The 16,027-nt window shown below is 43.4% G+C and overlaps 1 protein-coding gene across 1 annotated transcript in view; it reads right to left on the bottom strand.

Annotated features, from left to right (window-relative positions):
- Positions 1 to 287: 287 nt before the first annotated feature.
- Positions 288 to 16,027, bottom strand: part of LOC117347137 (microtubule-associated protein 2-like) — a 220,677-nt gene continuing 204,937 nt past the window's right edge. Inside the window, 2 exon segments of the mRNA XM_033917567.1 lie at positions 288 to 2,531; positions 11,484 to 11,596. Coding sequence (XP_033773458.1) covers positions 2,316 to 2,531; positions 11,484 to 11,596 — 329 coding nt within the window. The 3' untranslated portion in view covers positions 288 to 2,315.

Raw genomic sequence — 16,027 nt, 5'->3', positions numbered from 1 at the left:
TCTCCCAAAATTCAGTGTCAAACTGTCCAATGTAACTTCCTGGGTAACTGACCCAACCTCTTGTAATGTAATGTGACCTTGAACTGTGTAGGTAAAGGCGGAATAGAAAACCTAATTAGCATAACATATATCTAGACAATAAAAAATATATATAAGAATGAGAACAGTGACCCAAATCCCTACTTTCTAGCTTCTCTATTTGACACACATCACAATCACCTTTACTTATTTTACTCAGTCATTTCTGTTCAAAATTTCTCTTTGTACCAGCATCTTTCTCATTCATGTCTGCGTAGATCAGAGGGTCATAAAATTCTGTTATGGCTAAATATGCAAATCCTCAGCTTAGTCACCACACATTCTAGAGATGTCATTATCTTGCAACCAAATGAATCCTTTCTCCACACTCTACTCGCAATCTATTTTATCATGAACCAAATTTCCCAGAAACCCCCCCCCCTCCCCAAGTATACCAGACCAATTCAGATGACACACATAGAGCAAAGTAACTAAGCTGTGGAAGAGTCATTCTTCTAATAACCCAGGAAACATCTATATCTATAATTTCTAATAATATTTGTGATAGTAAATTCAGTAGCTACTGCTGTTAGGAAAAACAAATCAGTAATCTAGAAACATATAGATATATATATATATACATTGGTTACCGGTGGTGCAAAGGGTTTGCTTTAAGATGTTATCGATAGTAGGCAGTGTACCAACCAGGGAGGACGTTGAGGTCAGAAGGTACTATGAGACTGACCTCTATGAAGGAAAATGTGGTCCGATACGTTAAATTTAAATCTGTAATGATGTCCATGGCAGGAGTGAAGTTGTGGAATCATCTTCCCAGGATCCTGAGGACCTGTTCTGACCGGTCAAAATTTAGAAAAATGTTAGACTGAGTTATATGTTGAGGCATTTCTCTGATCTTGCTTTGATGATATGTTGTAACATTTCTTGCTAATACGCTGTTCCCCTGGTTTTGTGGGGCATTGTTAATTTGATTGAGTTGTAATTGAAGATGCTTTTTATGTATTTTGTCTGGAACTATTGTGAATGTTTTTACTGTTAACTAGGAATAGGCGGTCTATAAATTTTAGAAATAAATAAATATATACAAGAACAGAGAAACTATGTGCAGGCCATGGATTAGGAAACAGACACTGTTGGTGTCGATATATCAGTCATGTTAGGTCTTTAAAAGCTCTAAAATCTCCGCTTTTAGGTCACCTTCAAATCTTTCTGTGGGTTCAGAGAGAAACTGCAAAGACAGAAGATGGAAGAGAGCAAGAGCAAAGGGTTTAAAGTATTAGCTCTTAAATCATAGCACAGCTGCTAAGATTAAGGCAAATGAAACAAACAGACCTGTTTGCGGTTATCTTTCTGATCACTGCTGTAGAAACTAGGCTGTTCCTAGGACTTCAAATTCAGGCTAGCTTGATCAAAAGGACTCAAGGCCCCTGCATGTAAATTTGTGCCCCCTCAAAATCACACTTTTCAACTTATACCACCACATTTCCAAAGAAAAGCACCAGTTGCTTATACCCAATGGTTTCACATTTGCATAGGAAAAATTTAAATCATTTACTGGTCATTCTCAGTGTGTATAAAACCCAAACAAGTGGTGCATTGTGCATCAATTGCTGCTCTCGCATCTCTTCATTCTCCTTCTGACTCAACAGTAAGATAAGAACAATTAGGAAATATAATAGAAATCAAGTCACATCAATAAGTGATTCCTTAAAGCACAGAGCTTTAAACCAAACCTAACCTACATTTTAAGATGTGGCATCATTTGTAGTTAAGGAAGTATTTTTAAAGGCCTATTTTATGTGCAGAAATGTCTCTCTTAAAAATTGTTCATATTATATGCATGTAAAAATACGTGCAATCAGATAAGTTTCTCTCAACTGAGTGAAGATGTTCCAAAGCTGGGGAGAGGTGAGCATTTGCATGCACATGTGCGTGAAATAAGCAGGGAATGTAAATATATCCTTATACTTCCTATAGGGTCATTTTCAAATGAAAAGCAGGCACATACTTTCCTTTTGAAAATTGGTGTAACTTATGTACATACGGCCTATTATCAAAGTACCCTCTAAACAAAAATTCATTTGCTTTTTCCTAGCTGAAACTTACTTTATGCCAAACCAATTTTAAATCCTCAATCAGCTCTGAAAAAACCTCTAAAAGCAGGTTAGATCATTAGCCACTTATTGGAAATCTGAGAGGGACAAGTGTAAAATCGAGCAGAGGACGGAAACATTTTGCAACTTTTTTCTCTTCTCCTTGTGTTAAAGATGGAAACAAGATCACAAGCCCTGTTTGGCAAGAGAGGCAGACACTTCATCAGCTAATGTAGAAAGCTGTGGTGAGTCCACCATATTGATGCTGTTAGTAGAAGAAACGTTGCTAAGGCGACGAGGGGTGGTTTCACTGGATCTATTGGGGGACTGGTAGACAATTTCAGCACCATGGTCAGTCCTGGCTTTGGCATTTTCACGGAAGGTCAGTTTGTGACTCTCTATCTGTAACAAGAACAAGCAGTAGAGAAAGAGTGAGTCAAAGTATTTTTGCTGTATTTGTTTGTCTATTCAGAATTTGATATACCGCTCCCATATTTTCATGACCTAAGCGGTTTACAAAGTGAAACTCTATAGAACATATTCAAATAGGAAAGGTAAAGATACCAGATATATACATATCCTAACAAGTAATCATTACAGATGGAAACAAAAATTACTATAAAAATAAAGTACATTTAAGCAAATTAGAAATTTAAAAATAGAGAGAATTAAACTAAAGTGAAATAAAGGTCCAATTAAATAAAGGCAGGAGGGTCCCAGAATTCAGTATAAATTAGCAAGATAATAAAAAAAAAAAACTTAAAAAAATAGGTGGTATAGAGCCTATATTTCTGGTGCCTGTGGCTCAGGGTGACTAAAGTAGGGAAAATCTGTTATAAATCCTGTGTTTTAGGGTAGCACTGATAGAACCTGCAGTTTTGTTTAAAATACTGTGTTTTAGGTGGTATAGAGCCTATATTTCTGGTGGCTGTGGCTCAGGGTGACTAAAGTAGGGAAAATCCTGTTATAAATCCTGTGTTTTCGGGTAGCACTGATAGAACCTGCAGTTTTGTTTAAAATACTGTGTTTTAGGTGGTATAGAGCCTATATTTCTGCCTTACTTGTAGTCTTACTTATAGTCCCACCAACCCCAGGGACCACTATTCATATATAGAGACCCATATAATCAGGACTACTCAAATCAAGTCACTTCACAACCAATCAAGATGACCTTTATTCTATGCAATCACTGTGGTGCTTTAATTCCAAGACATACTATTTGGAGGCTTAAGGCTTGCCCCATCTGTCTTCAACTTGCCAGTATTAAGGAGGAGCTCTGCAAACTTAAACAGGAATTGAGTACAATTAAAGCAGCTTCCATCACTCCACAAAATCATACCAACTTACCACCTCTACCTCAAAGAATAAAACAGCCCAGGAATAAATGGGTCACAGTAGGCTCAGGAAGACTGCGACATATAACACAGAAACATCCACCTTCACTAATATTACCTCTACAGAATTCCTTCGCTCCACTAGTGCACTGCGATACTCAGGAAAACAGAAGGGAGGTGGGACTGGAACCAATGAAGGAAACTCAAGAGAACAAGCGCACCCTAAGTACAAATAAAAAAGCCAAAAACAGAAAACTATTACTGTTGGGGGATTCCATCATCAGAGGCATTAACCTTGGAACACAGGGCGAGGAGACCAAAATAGTGAAATGTCTTCCAGGATCCTCAGCTACCAGGAGTTCCAGGCAAATACTGACTATAATTAAGGAAGAAACTAAGGATTTTAACACTGATGTTGTTATCCATCTGGGAACAAATGACCTGGCCAACAACTCCACACTTGCAGCACAGAAAGCTTTTCGGGAGCTTGGTGAGGGCGTGAAACCTTTTGTAAAGACTTTAGCTTTTTCTGAAATACTGCCTGCCTATGGAAAAGGAGAGCAAAGAGTGAAAAACACAGAGGACTTTAATAGATGGCTCAGAGCCTGGTGTCATCAAGAAGGCTTCAGGTACATAGGAGGATGGGGAAATACATGGAAGGACAAGAAGCTATATTGCACTGATGGGCTACATATTACTACAGCAGGAAAAAGAAACCTTGCAGAGAAATTTAGACAATATTTTTCTAGGCATTTAAACTAGAAGGTGGGGGTGGTGTATGTACGAAGGACAATTATAGAGACCACCCCCGGCAAAAGAAAAGATGTGATAGTAGTAAAGGCTGCAACATAAGCAATATCAGCAACTCATTTCTTAGTATTGCAACGGAAAGTGAAACGACACAAAAATCCATACGAAAAAGGAGATTATCGCTGAAAAATAGCTGGAAAGCGATGACCACAAATGCTCGCAGTCTAAGCAACAAAGTTTATGATCTGCAAGCCCTGATATTAGAGGCAGATCTAGATATTGTTGCTATCACAGAGACATGGTTCAGTGAATCACATGGATGGGATGCAAACATACCGGGATATAATCTTTTTAGGAAGGACAGAGATGGTCATAAAGGTGGAGGAGTAGCTCTCTATGTAAAGATCAATATCCAAGCGACCGAAATGCAAGGGACCTGGGGAGAGGAAGAAGCGATATGGATTGCTCTGAAAAGAGAAGATGGAACTTCTATCTACGTGGGTGTAGTCTACAGACCTCCGACTCAATCGCAGCAAATTGATAAGGATCTGATTGTGGATATCCAAAAGTTTGGAAGGAAAGAGGAGGTTCTGCTGTTGGGAGATTTCAACCTGCCGGATGCGGACTGGAATGTTCCGTCTGCGGAATCGGAAAGAAGTAGGGAGATTGTGGATGCCTTTCAAGAGGCTCTGCTCAGACAAATGGTGACGGAACCCACAAGGGAAAAAAGCGATATTGGATCTGGTCCTCACAAATGGAGAGAGTATCTCTAATGTTCGAGTGGGTGCTCACCTGGGTAGTAGCGATCATCAAACGGTTTGGTTTGATATAACGGCTAAAGTGGAGAGCGGCCGCACGATACTTAAAGTCCTAGATTTCAAACGTACGGACTTTAATGCAATGGGAAAGTACCTGAAGAAAGAGCTGTTAGGATGGGAGGACATAAGAGAAGTGGAAAGACAGTGGTCTAAGCTGAAAGGAGCGATAAAAATGGCTACGGACCTTTATGTGAAGAAAATCAATAAAAACAAGAGAAAAAGGAAGCCGATATGGTTCTCCAACCTAGTGGCTGAGAAAATAAAGGCGAAAGAGTTGGCGTTCATGAAATATAAAAAAACCCAAGAAGAGGAGAGCAGAAAGGACTACAGGGTGAAACTGAAAGAAGCCAAGAGAGAGATATGTTTGGTGAAGGCACAGGCGGAAGAACAAATGGCTAAAAATGTAAAAAAGGGAGATAAAAATTTTTTCAGATATATTAGTGAAAGGAGGAAGATAAAAAATGGAATTGCTAGGCTAAAAGATGCTGGGAACAAATATGTGGAGAGTGATGAGGAGAAAGCAAATATGCTAAACAAATACTTCTGTGTTCACAGAAGAAAATCCTGGAGAAGGACCGAGATTGTCTGGCAAAGTTACACGAGAAAATGGAGTAGATTCTGCGCCGTTCACGGAGGAGGGTGTTTATGAGCAACTTGAAAAACTGAAGGTGGACAAAGCGATGGGACCAGATGGGATCCATCCCAGGATACTAAGGGAGCTCAGAGAGGTTCTGTAAAGTCCTATTAAAGACTTGTTCAACAAATCTCTGGAGACGGGAATGATTCCTGGGGATTGGAGGAGAGCGGATGTGGTCCCTATTCATAAAAGTGGTCACAGGGATGAAGCAGGAAACTACAGGCCGGTGAGCCTCACTTCAGTTGTTGGAAAAATAATGGAAGTGTTGCTGAAAGAAAGGATAGTGTACTTCCTTGAATCTAATGGGTTACAGGATCCGAGGCAACATGGCTTTACAAAAGGTAAATCGTGCCAAACGAACCTGATTGAATTTTTTGATTGGGTGACCAGAGAGCTGGATCGAGGACATATGCTAGATGTAATTTACTTGGATTTCAGCAAAGCCTTTGATATAGTTCCTCATAGGAGGCTGTTGAACAAACTTGAAGGGCTGAAGTTAGGACCCAAAGTGGTGAACTGGGTCAGAAACTGGCTGTCGGACAGACGCCAGAGGGTGGTGGTTAATGGAAGTCGCTCGAAGGAAGGAAAGGTGACTAGTGGAGTCCCTCAGGGTTCGGTGCTGGGGCCAATCCTGTTCAATATGTATGTAAGTGACATTGCTGAAGGGTTAGAAGGAAAAGTGTGCCTTTTTGCAGATGATACCAAGATTTGTAACAGAGTAGACACCGAAGAGGGAGTGGAAAATATGAAAAAGGATCTGCAAAAGTTAGAGGAATGGTCTAATGCCTGGCAACTAAAATTCAATGCAAAGAAATGCAGAGTAATGCATTTGGGGATTAATAATAGGAAGGAACCGTATATGCTGGGAGGAGAGAAGCTGATATGCACGGACGGGGAGAGGGACCTTGGGGTGATAGTGTCCGAAGATCTAAAGGCGAAAAAACAGTGTGACAAGGCAGTGGCTGCTGCCAGAAGGATTCTGGGCTGTATAAAGAGAGGCGTAGTCAGTAGAAGGAAGAAGGTGTTGATGCCCCTGTACAGGTCATTGGTGAGGCCCCACTTGGAGTATTGTGTTCAATTTTGGAGACCGTATCTGGCGAAAGACATAAGAAGACTTGAGGCGGTCCAGAGGAGGGCGACGAAAATGATAGGAGGCTTGCGCCAGAAGACGTATGAGGAGAGACTGGAAGCCCTGGATATGTATACCCTAGAGGAAAGGAGAGACAGGGGAGATATGATTCAGACGTTCAAATACTTAAAGGGTATTAACGTAGAACAAAATCTTTTCCAGAGAAAGGAAAATGGTAAAACCAGAGGACATAATTTGAGGTTGAGGGGTGGTAGATTCAGGGGCAATGTTAGGAAATTTTACTTTACGGAGAGGGTGGTGGATGCCTGGAATGCGCTCCCGAGAGAGGTGGTGGAGAGTAAAACTGTGACTGAGTTCAAAGAAGCATGGGATGAACACAGAAGATTTAGAATCAGAAAATAATATTAAAGATTGAACTAGGCCAGTTACTGGGCAGACTTGTACGGTCTGCGTCTATGTATGGCCGTTTGGAGGAGGATGGGCAGGGGAGGGCTTCAATGGCTGGGAGGGTGTAGATGGGCTGGAGTAAGTCTTAACAGAGATTTCGGCAGTTGGAACCCAAGCACAGTACCGGGTAAAGCTTTGGATTCTCGCCCAGAAATAGCTAAGAAAAAAAAAAAAATTTAAATTGAATCAGGTTGGGCAGACTGGATGGACCATTCAGGTCTTTATCTGCCGTCATCTACTATGTTAATATGGATAGTGACTGATATGGTTCTCAAACTCCCAGGTTTCTTCCATTTCTCAGGAAGGCAAGCATCATGAGCCCCCAATACCATAAGATTATCAAATACAGATTATCAGTGCCAACATTTTTCCCTACAATGCTCACCTTACCCGTCTTCCCAAGATTCCCACAAAAAAACCCAAAAAGAGGCTATAATCATTCATTTAAAAGTCTACCTAAATATATTAATAAATGAGACCAAAATTATTGAATAGTTGTACATTGCCAGAAGGCAATCCACTTTTTTAACATACAATACAAGAAGAGACACAACTTGCATAATGGGCTTGCACTTAAGAAAAATAAACTCAAAAGGTGTTTGGGGGCGAATCCAAGATGGCTGCACGCTAGTTTTGGCTTCTCTTACCTTTCTCCAAGACGCTGGCTAATACCGCTGCAGATATTGCCTCCTTTGCAAAATGTCTCATATTAAAAGGAAAGGCGCTGTTAAACCTGTTTCCTCCCAGTTTAGCAGTTCGTCGCCAGTGCAACAACAGACCTTGGAGCGGTATTTGACCCAACTCTCAACCCACTTGCCGGGAGAAAGGGGGTCCTGTTAAAGACACATAGACAATGGAGCGTCTAGTCTTCTGGGACATGAAGTATCTCTGTCCCCTCCAGATTCCAGAGTACCACCGTGTCCGGTGTTCAAATGGGTTGCCCTGGTGGTGAGTCCAGGAGTGGAAGTCGCAGAGCTGGACTCAAGCCTGGAGGAAGGAGTGACCGAGGAAGAGAATGCCGAGCAATCTACATCTGAAGCGGTGGCGATTTCTTCACCACCTATAACATCTCTGGTGGTGACTCTGAAGATCATTTGGAAGGCCTTACAAAGGATGGACAGTTTACTGATTAAATCAACTCAAGAGGTACTTAATTTCTCAGAAAAAGTTGATAATCTTGCTAAAAATGAACCAGGGAAGTCAGAGCACTAGCCCACCTCAAAACCCATTGCTGAAATACCTCAGTATCTATTCTAGGGGGAAAATCCTAATTTCTGTATGATAGTCTGTACTATAAGTAGTTATCATCCAGTAGGTTAATAAAATATGCCATGCCTCACATGCTCAAAAGTACATTAATGTGCACAGGATATTATTCACTGAAACTTGTAAGAAATAATGAAGAAGCAATGAGGAAAAATTGCATGTTTTACATCCCAAAGTGTATAATCTTAAGTTTCTAAAACTCAATCCTAGGAAATGAAGACGGGAAACTGACTGGGTTGACGGTTAGTCTAGAAGAGATATGCAGGCAGATTGACAGGCTTAAAAAAAGATAAATCCCCTGGACCGGATGGCATCCATCTGAGGGTAATCAAAGAACTGAAAGGGATTATAGCTGAACTACTTCAACTAATAACCAATCTGTCGATCAAATCGGGAAGGATTCCGGAAGACTGGAAAGTGGCGAATGTTATGCCAATCTTCATGAAAGGTTTGAAGGGAGATTCAGGAAACTACAGGCCGGTGAGTCTGACCTCGGTACCGGGAAAGATGGTAAAGGCGCTGATAAAGGACCGCATCGTTGACCACCTTGACGGACACAATCCGATGAGGACCAGCCAGCATGGCTTCAACAAAGGAAGATCTTGCTTGACGAACTTGCTGCACTTCTTCAAGGGAATTAACAAGCAGATAGACAAAGGTGACCCAGTCGATATTGTATATCTGGATTTTCAGAAGGCGTTGACAAGGTCCCTCATAAACGACTACTTCAAAAAATTGCAAGCCATGGAATCAAAGGTGATATACTCGCATGGATTAAAAACTGGTTGGTGGATAGGAAACAGAGAGTGGGGGTAAATGGACAATACTCGGACTGGAAAAGCATCACGAGTGGAGTGCCATAAGGTACGGTGCTCGGGCCCGTACTCTTCAACATATTTATAAATGATCTGGAAATTGGTATGACTAGCGAGGTGATTAAATTTGCGGATGATACAAAGTTAATCAGAGTAGTGAGGACACAGAAGGATTGCGAAGACCTACAATGAGACATAAACACGCTTGAGGAATGGGCCACGAAATGGCAAATGAGGTTCAACATGGATAAATGCAAGGTGATGCATGTCGGTAACAAAATCTTATACACGAATACAGGATGTCTGGTACAGTACTCGCAGAGACCCCTCAGGAAAGAGACTGGGAGTACTTCTAGATAAATCAATGAAGCCATTCGCGCAATGCGCGGTGGCGGCGAAAAGGGTAAACAGAATGCTTGGAATGAAGGGGATCACAAACAGATCGGAGAAGGTTATCATGCCGCTGTACTGGGCCATGGTGCACCCCCACTTGGAATACTGCGTCCAACACTGGTCGCCATACATGAAAAAGGACATAGTACTACTTGAAAGGGTCCAGAAAAGAGTGACTGTGTGAGTTGCCATACAACGAGAGGCTAGAGAAACTATGCCTCTTCTCCCTTGAAAAGCGAAGACTGAGAGGGGACATTCAAGATAATGAAGGGAATAGACTTAGTGTTCACCCTCTCTAAGGTGGAGAGAACGAGAGGGCACTCACTAAAGTTAAAAGGGGATAGATTCCGTACAAATGTAAGGAATTTCTTCTTTACCCAAAGAGTGGTAGAAATCTGGAACATTCTTCCAGAGGCTGTTATAGGGGAAAGCACCCTCCAGGGATTCAAGACAAGGTTAGACAAGTTCCTGCTTAACCAGAATGTACACAGGTAAGGCTAGACTCAAATAGGGCACTGGTCTTTGACCTAAGGGCCACCGCATGAGCAGACTGCTGGGCACGATGGACCACTGGTCTGACCCAGCAGTGGCAATTCTTATGTACTTAGATTTCAGCAAAGCTTTTGACATGATTCCTTATAGGAGACTTATGATCATACTTGACCTGCTGAAGTTAGGACCTAAAGTGGTGAACTGGATTAAAAACCGGTTGATAGACAGACGCCAGAGGGTGGTGGTTAATGGAATTTGATTGGAGGAAGGAAAGGTGAGTAGTGGAGTGTCTCAAGGGTCGTAGCTAGGGCAATTCTGTTCAATATGTTTGTGAGCAATATTGCCGAAAGGTTAGAAGGAAAGATTTTCATTTTTGTGGATGATACCAAGATTTGTAACAGAGTGAACACCTTGGTCATAGTGGAAAACATGAAAAAGGATTTGCAAAAGTTAGATTGCAGTCTAATGTCTGGCAAAGAAGTGCAGAATGATGCATTTGGGGGGTAGAAATCCAAGGGAATTGTATGTGCTGGAATTGTGAAGCTGATAAGCACTGAAGGAGAGAGGGACTTTGGAGTGATTTTGTCTGAGGATCTAAAGGCATCTAAACAGTGTGTAGCCAGAAGGATGCTAGACTGTATAGAAAGAGGAATAACCAGCAGAAGAAAGGTGATGTATATAGGTCATTGGTGAGGCCCCACTTGGAGCATTGTGTTCAGTTTTGGAGGTCGTATATGGCGAAGGATATAAGAAGACTTGAAGCAGTCCAGAAAAAGACAACAAAAATGGTAAGGGATTTGAGCCAGAGAGACTGGAAGAGCTGAATATAAAAACATAGAAACATGACTGCAGATAAAGGTCAAATGGCCCTTCTAATCTGCCCATCCACAGTAATCATTATCTTTTTCTCTCTCTCAGAGATCCCACAAGCAAGGTATTTGGGGAGGCAGAAATTGCCCTAGACCTTCATGATTCAAGAGGCCCTAAACCTGCTTGAAGTTTAAGGAGGCATACTCTGCAAGCATTCTTTGAGGGCCCACTCCCCAGTTTTTGCCTTTAACTGCAGTCTAATCCTGGTAACCTGGCAACATGTCTATGTTGTCGACCTGTCTAGTTTGATTTTCAAAGGCATGTTTATGCAAGCGTATGTGTGTTGGATGTGTTTTTATTCTACCCCCAAGTTCCTCTGTTGTTGAAGGTAGTGTGTATATATATACACACACATTTTCATTAACGAACACAAGAAGCATGTTTGTTAGAACCTGCAAAAACACCAAGATTTCATAACAGATTAATGTGGGACCAACTATACCTTTCTTGAACCTCCACCAGGAACATGGCTGATATTATCCAAGGATCCAATCTTAGACTGACTCCTCTCTCTGAAGACTAGCTTCTCTGTTTTAACCTCCACATTTCCTCCTCCTGAAATACATGCAAAAGCTTAAATGTCAGTTTAATGTATGAAGCAAACAAGAGTAGAAATAATGAAGACATATTAATTTTCAACCTTTATTGATAATGACTGAAAAGCACAGTTACTTACTGTAACAGGTGTTATGCAAGGACAGCAAGTAGATATTCTCACTGATGGGGTGACGTCACTGACAGAGTCCCGGTACGGACCACTTTAAAAGTGCATCGCCACTTTAAGTCTTTAGAAAGTTCTCGATAGCCCGCACTGCACACGCGCGAGTGCCTTACCACCCGACATAGGCGCGCAGTACCTCAGTTAAGATAAGCCAGCTAAGAAGCCAACCCGGGGAGGTGGGTATGTTGTGAGAATATCTGCCTGCTGTCCCTGGATAACACCTGTTACGGTAAGTAACTGTGCTTTATCGCAGGACAAGCAGGCAGCATATTCTCACTGATGGGTGACCTCCAAGCTAACTAGAATGGGATGGTGGGAGAGTTGGCCTATAGGAAATAAATTTTGTAATACAGATTGGCCGAAGTGCCCATCCCATCTAGAGAAGGACTCCAGACAATAGTGGGAAGTGAACTGAGGACCAGGTGGCAGCTTTACAGATTTCCTCCATGGGAGTAGATCTAAGGAAAGCAACAGAAGCTGCCATAGCTCTGATTTTGTGGGCTGTGACATGACTCTCCAGTGCCAGTTCAGTCTGAGCATAGTAGAACGATATACAAGCAGCCAGCCAATTGGAAATCATTCTCTTGGAAACAGGATGCCCCAACTTGTTTGGATCAAATGAGACAAAGAGTTAGGGAGAAGTATGGTGAGGCTTTGTCCTGTCGATGTAATAGGCCAGTGGTTGGGAAACCGCGGCTCGCAAGCCGCATGCGGCTCTGCCAGTAGCCAAAATTTTCCTGCACAGAAGAGCCCCAACACAGCAGCTGTTCTCACAAGCTGATGGTAGCTGCCTCGAAGTTTTTCCTCTGCCACAACTTCCCGTTTCTGACAGGGCAGATCACCGCAGAGGGAAAGCTTCAGGGCAGCCGCCGGCAGTGTGAGAGAACAGCTCCATCAGAACCAGATTAAAGGATAGGGCCCAAAATGGTCAGGGGGGCCTGCTGGTGCGGTGCTTTAGGGCCGTTTGGGCATCTCCCTCACCCTCGCTGGATTCGCAGCAGAGTCATTGCCCAGCCCCCCTTAGCGTCATCATCCTGGGGCCCCTCCCCAGCGTCATCACCCCAGGCCCTCCCTGTCGACCCTCCCACCGCGAGACGACCAACAAACCTCCCTCCAGCACTCATCGGCAGCCGCAGCACTCTAAACAGGCTGCTTTGCAGTTCACAGACTTTTGCTTGTGATTCCCTCCGCCGCCTCACTGATGACGTCATCAGTGATACAGCAGAGGGAATCACAAGCATAAGGCTGCGAACTGCAAAGCAGCCTGTTTAGAGTGCTGCGGCTGCCAATGAGTGCTGGAGGAAGGTTTGTCTCACAGTGGGTCAGCGGTGTTCGCATGGGAAGGAGAGCTAAATGTTCCTTTTCAAAGGGGCCCCAGCTACAGGGAGAGAAGCGGTCTGTCCTGAGTGCTCCAAGGCCTAGCATCTTTAACTTCTTCGGGCAGCAAAAGCATTTATAATTAGCTGCTATTGCTAGCTTCAGGCCTTCCTCTCTGCTGAGTCCTGCCTACTTCCTGTTTCCATTAAGGCAGGACCAAACAGAGAAGAAAGGCCCAAAGCCGGCAACAGCAGCAAATTGTGAATGCTGCTGCTGCCTGAAGAAGTTCATGACACCAGGCCTTGGAGCACCCGCTTAGGGGCTGCACTGCCGACCGGGGACGGGGTGACAGAAGAAGGAAAGGGAGCAGAGGGGGAGAGAATTGCTGCACCCAACTAGAGGGAAAGGAAGGAATGAAAGGAGATGCCAGGGCTTGGAGGGAGGAAGAGATGCCAGGTCATGGAGGGAAGAAAGGGAGGGAGGAAGAGATGCCAGAGCATGGGGGAAGAGAGGGAGGGAGATATGCCAAGACATGGAGGGAAGGAGGAAGGTATGCCAGACCAAGGGAAAAGGAAGGAGATGTCGGAGCATAGATGGGAAGGGAGAGATGCCAGGGCATCAGGGATGGAGACAGATGCCAGACCGTGGGGTGGGAAGGAAAGGAGAAGAGAGAGATGCCAGAGCATAGGGGAGGGGGTGGTGACAGAGAAAAATGGAGAGATGGCAGAGCTGAAATGAATCGTGTACAAAGGAGAGAAGGGCACAAGATAGTTTATGGAAGGAGCATAGAAAGAAGGAAGATGCCATATGGAACGGGGAAAGGGCAGACAGAGGATGGCAGGGGTGATGAGGTGGGTAAATGAAAAAGGAGACCTCTGGAAAGACTGGAGGTCATCCATCATTGAAGCGACTGCAGAAGGGATGATGATACAGATAAATGCTGTGAGAGACGATCCATCACTTGAGACCACGCAAACACAAGGGTTCACTGAGGAGTACAAAGATGTAGCCTTGCTAGTGGTGTCACATGCACAGTGGAAGCCATGTGGCCCAAAAGAACCATCATGTGTCTCGCAGAGGTGGATTGAAGAGAGAACATTTGTTGACAGAGGTTGACGAGACTATGCAGTTGATCCGGAGGAAGAAACGCCCTCATGTGTGTGGTGTGCAGAATAGTTCCAATAAACTGAAGACGTTGAATCGGAATGAGATGTGATTCAGGGAAGTTGACTTTGAATCCTAGAACTTGAAGAAAAGAAATGGTCTGAGATGTTGCTTGGACAACTTCCTGAGATGAAACAGCCTTGATCAACCAGTTGTACAGGTAAGGAAAAACTTGAAGATTGTGCGATCTGAGAAATGCGGCCACTACAATCAGGCACTTCGTTAAAACTCTGGAAGAAGATGCCAGGCCAAAGGGAAGGACCTTGTACTGGTAATGATGTTGATTTATTCAAAAACGGAGATATTTCCTGGAAGCAGGATGAATTGGAAAATGTGTGTAACGCTTCCTTGAGATCCAGAGAGCACAGCCAGTCGTTCTGATGCAGAAGTGGATAAAGCAGGGCGGAATTTCTCCTTGACTAGAAATTTGTTGAGATCCAGAATGGGTTGCAATCCTCCCGTCTTCTTTGGGACTAAGGAGTAACGGGAGTAGAATCCCTGGTTGTGCTGAGAAAGAGGAACTTCCTCAATGGCATTCAGCAGAAGAAGGGATTGAACCTCCTGAAGAAGAAGAGAGGATTGTGCAGGATCCAAAACAGACTCTCTTGGCGGGTGATCTGGAGGCAGGGTGTGAAAATGAAGAGTGTAACCCTGACGAATGATGGTTAAGACCCAGAGGTCTGAGGTTATGAGTTCCCAACGAGTGATGTAAAGTTGTAGATAGCCTCCGAAGGGCTGAGGCAGAGGATGTAAAATGCTGACTCTGGCTATGTCCTGAAGAAACATCTCAAAAAGGCTGTGCAGTGTGCAGATTTTTGAGGAGCAGGCTGTTGCTTAGGTTGTTGACGAGGTTGCTACTTCTGCCTTCTAGGTTGAGGTTGAGCAGGAGCAGCAGTCTTAGCATCATAACCTGCGTTGGTAAGAAGGAGCCGGTCTGAAAGAACGAGGTGGAGCCCCATCTGGTCTCATGGGCAGACAACTTTTGTGTAGCCGTGTCAATGGATGGGCCAAACAAGTTCATCCCCAAGACATGGAGCATTTGCTAGTCGATCTTGGTGATTAACATCAAGTTTGGAGACACAGAGCCAGGCAAGGCGTCTCATAGTCACCGACATGGCTGCAGTGCGAGAGGAAATCTCAAATGTGTCATAGGTAGAACGAACCATATACTTCCTCAATTGAAAAAGATCAGAAATATGTTTCTAGATAACAGGGAGCTTGCATTCCGGGATATATTTCTGAAATAGTGGAACATGCTTGATTAGATGTTTGAGGTAAAAGGAAAAATGGAAATTATGGATTCCAGACCGGTTGGCTAACATGGCATTTTGATAAAAGGTGTTTACCGAATTTGTCCATTGCCTTGCCCTCTCTGCCAGGAGGTACAGATGCATAGACACTAGCCCCTGTAGACTTCATCAAGATGGATTTTATGACTAGGGACTCATGAAGAAGTTGAGGTTTGTCAAAACCAGGAATAGGAGCCACTCAATATAAAGATTCCAATTTCCAAAGAGCCACAGGAATAGATAGTGGCATTTCAAGATTTTTATAGAAAGTCTCTCTCAGAATGTGATGAAGAGGAAGCTTGAGAAGTTCATTTGGTGGTTGGTCATAGTCTAAAGCCTCCAGGAACTGCTTACTATGTTTAGAGTCAGCTTCAAGTGGAATAGAAAGGGCTTCAGGCATTTGGCGAAGAAATCTGGAAAAGGTGGATGTCCCAGAAAAAAAACAGCAGGTTCCTGAGAGGAACGTTGAGGTGAATCATAACTAGAAGAACTCTC

This window comes from Geotrypetes seraphini, chromosome 13 (genome assembly GCF_902459505.1).
Source record: "Geotrypetes seraphini chromosome 13, aGeoSer1.1, whole genome shotgun sequence".
Classification (NCBI taxonomy): Eukaryota; Metazoa; Chordata; class Amphibia; order Gymnophiona; family Dermophiidae; genus Geotrypetes; species Geotrypetes seraphini.
The sequence above is the reverse complement of the archived record's forward strand: the minus strand, read 5'-3'. Positions and strand labels throughout refer to the sequence as shown.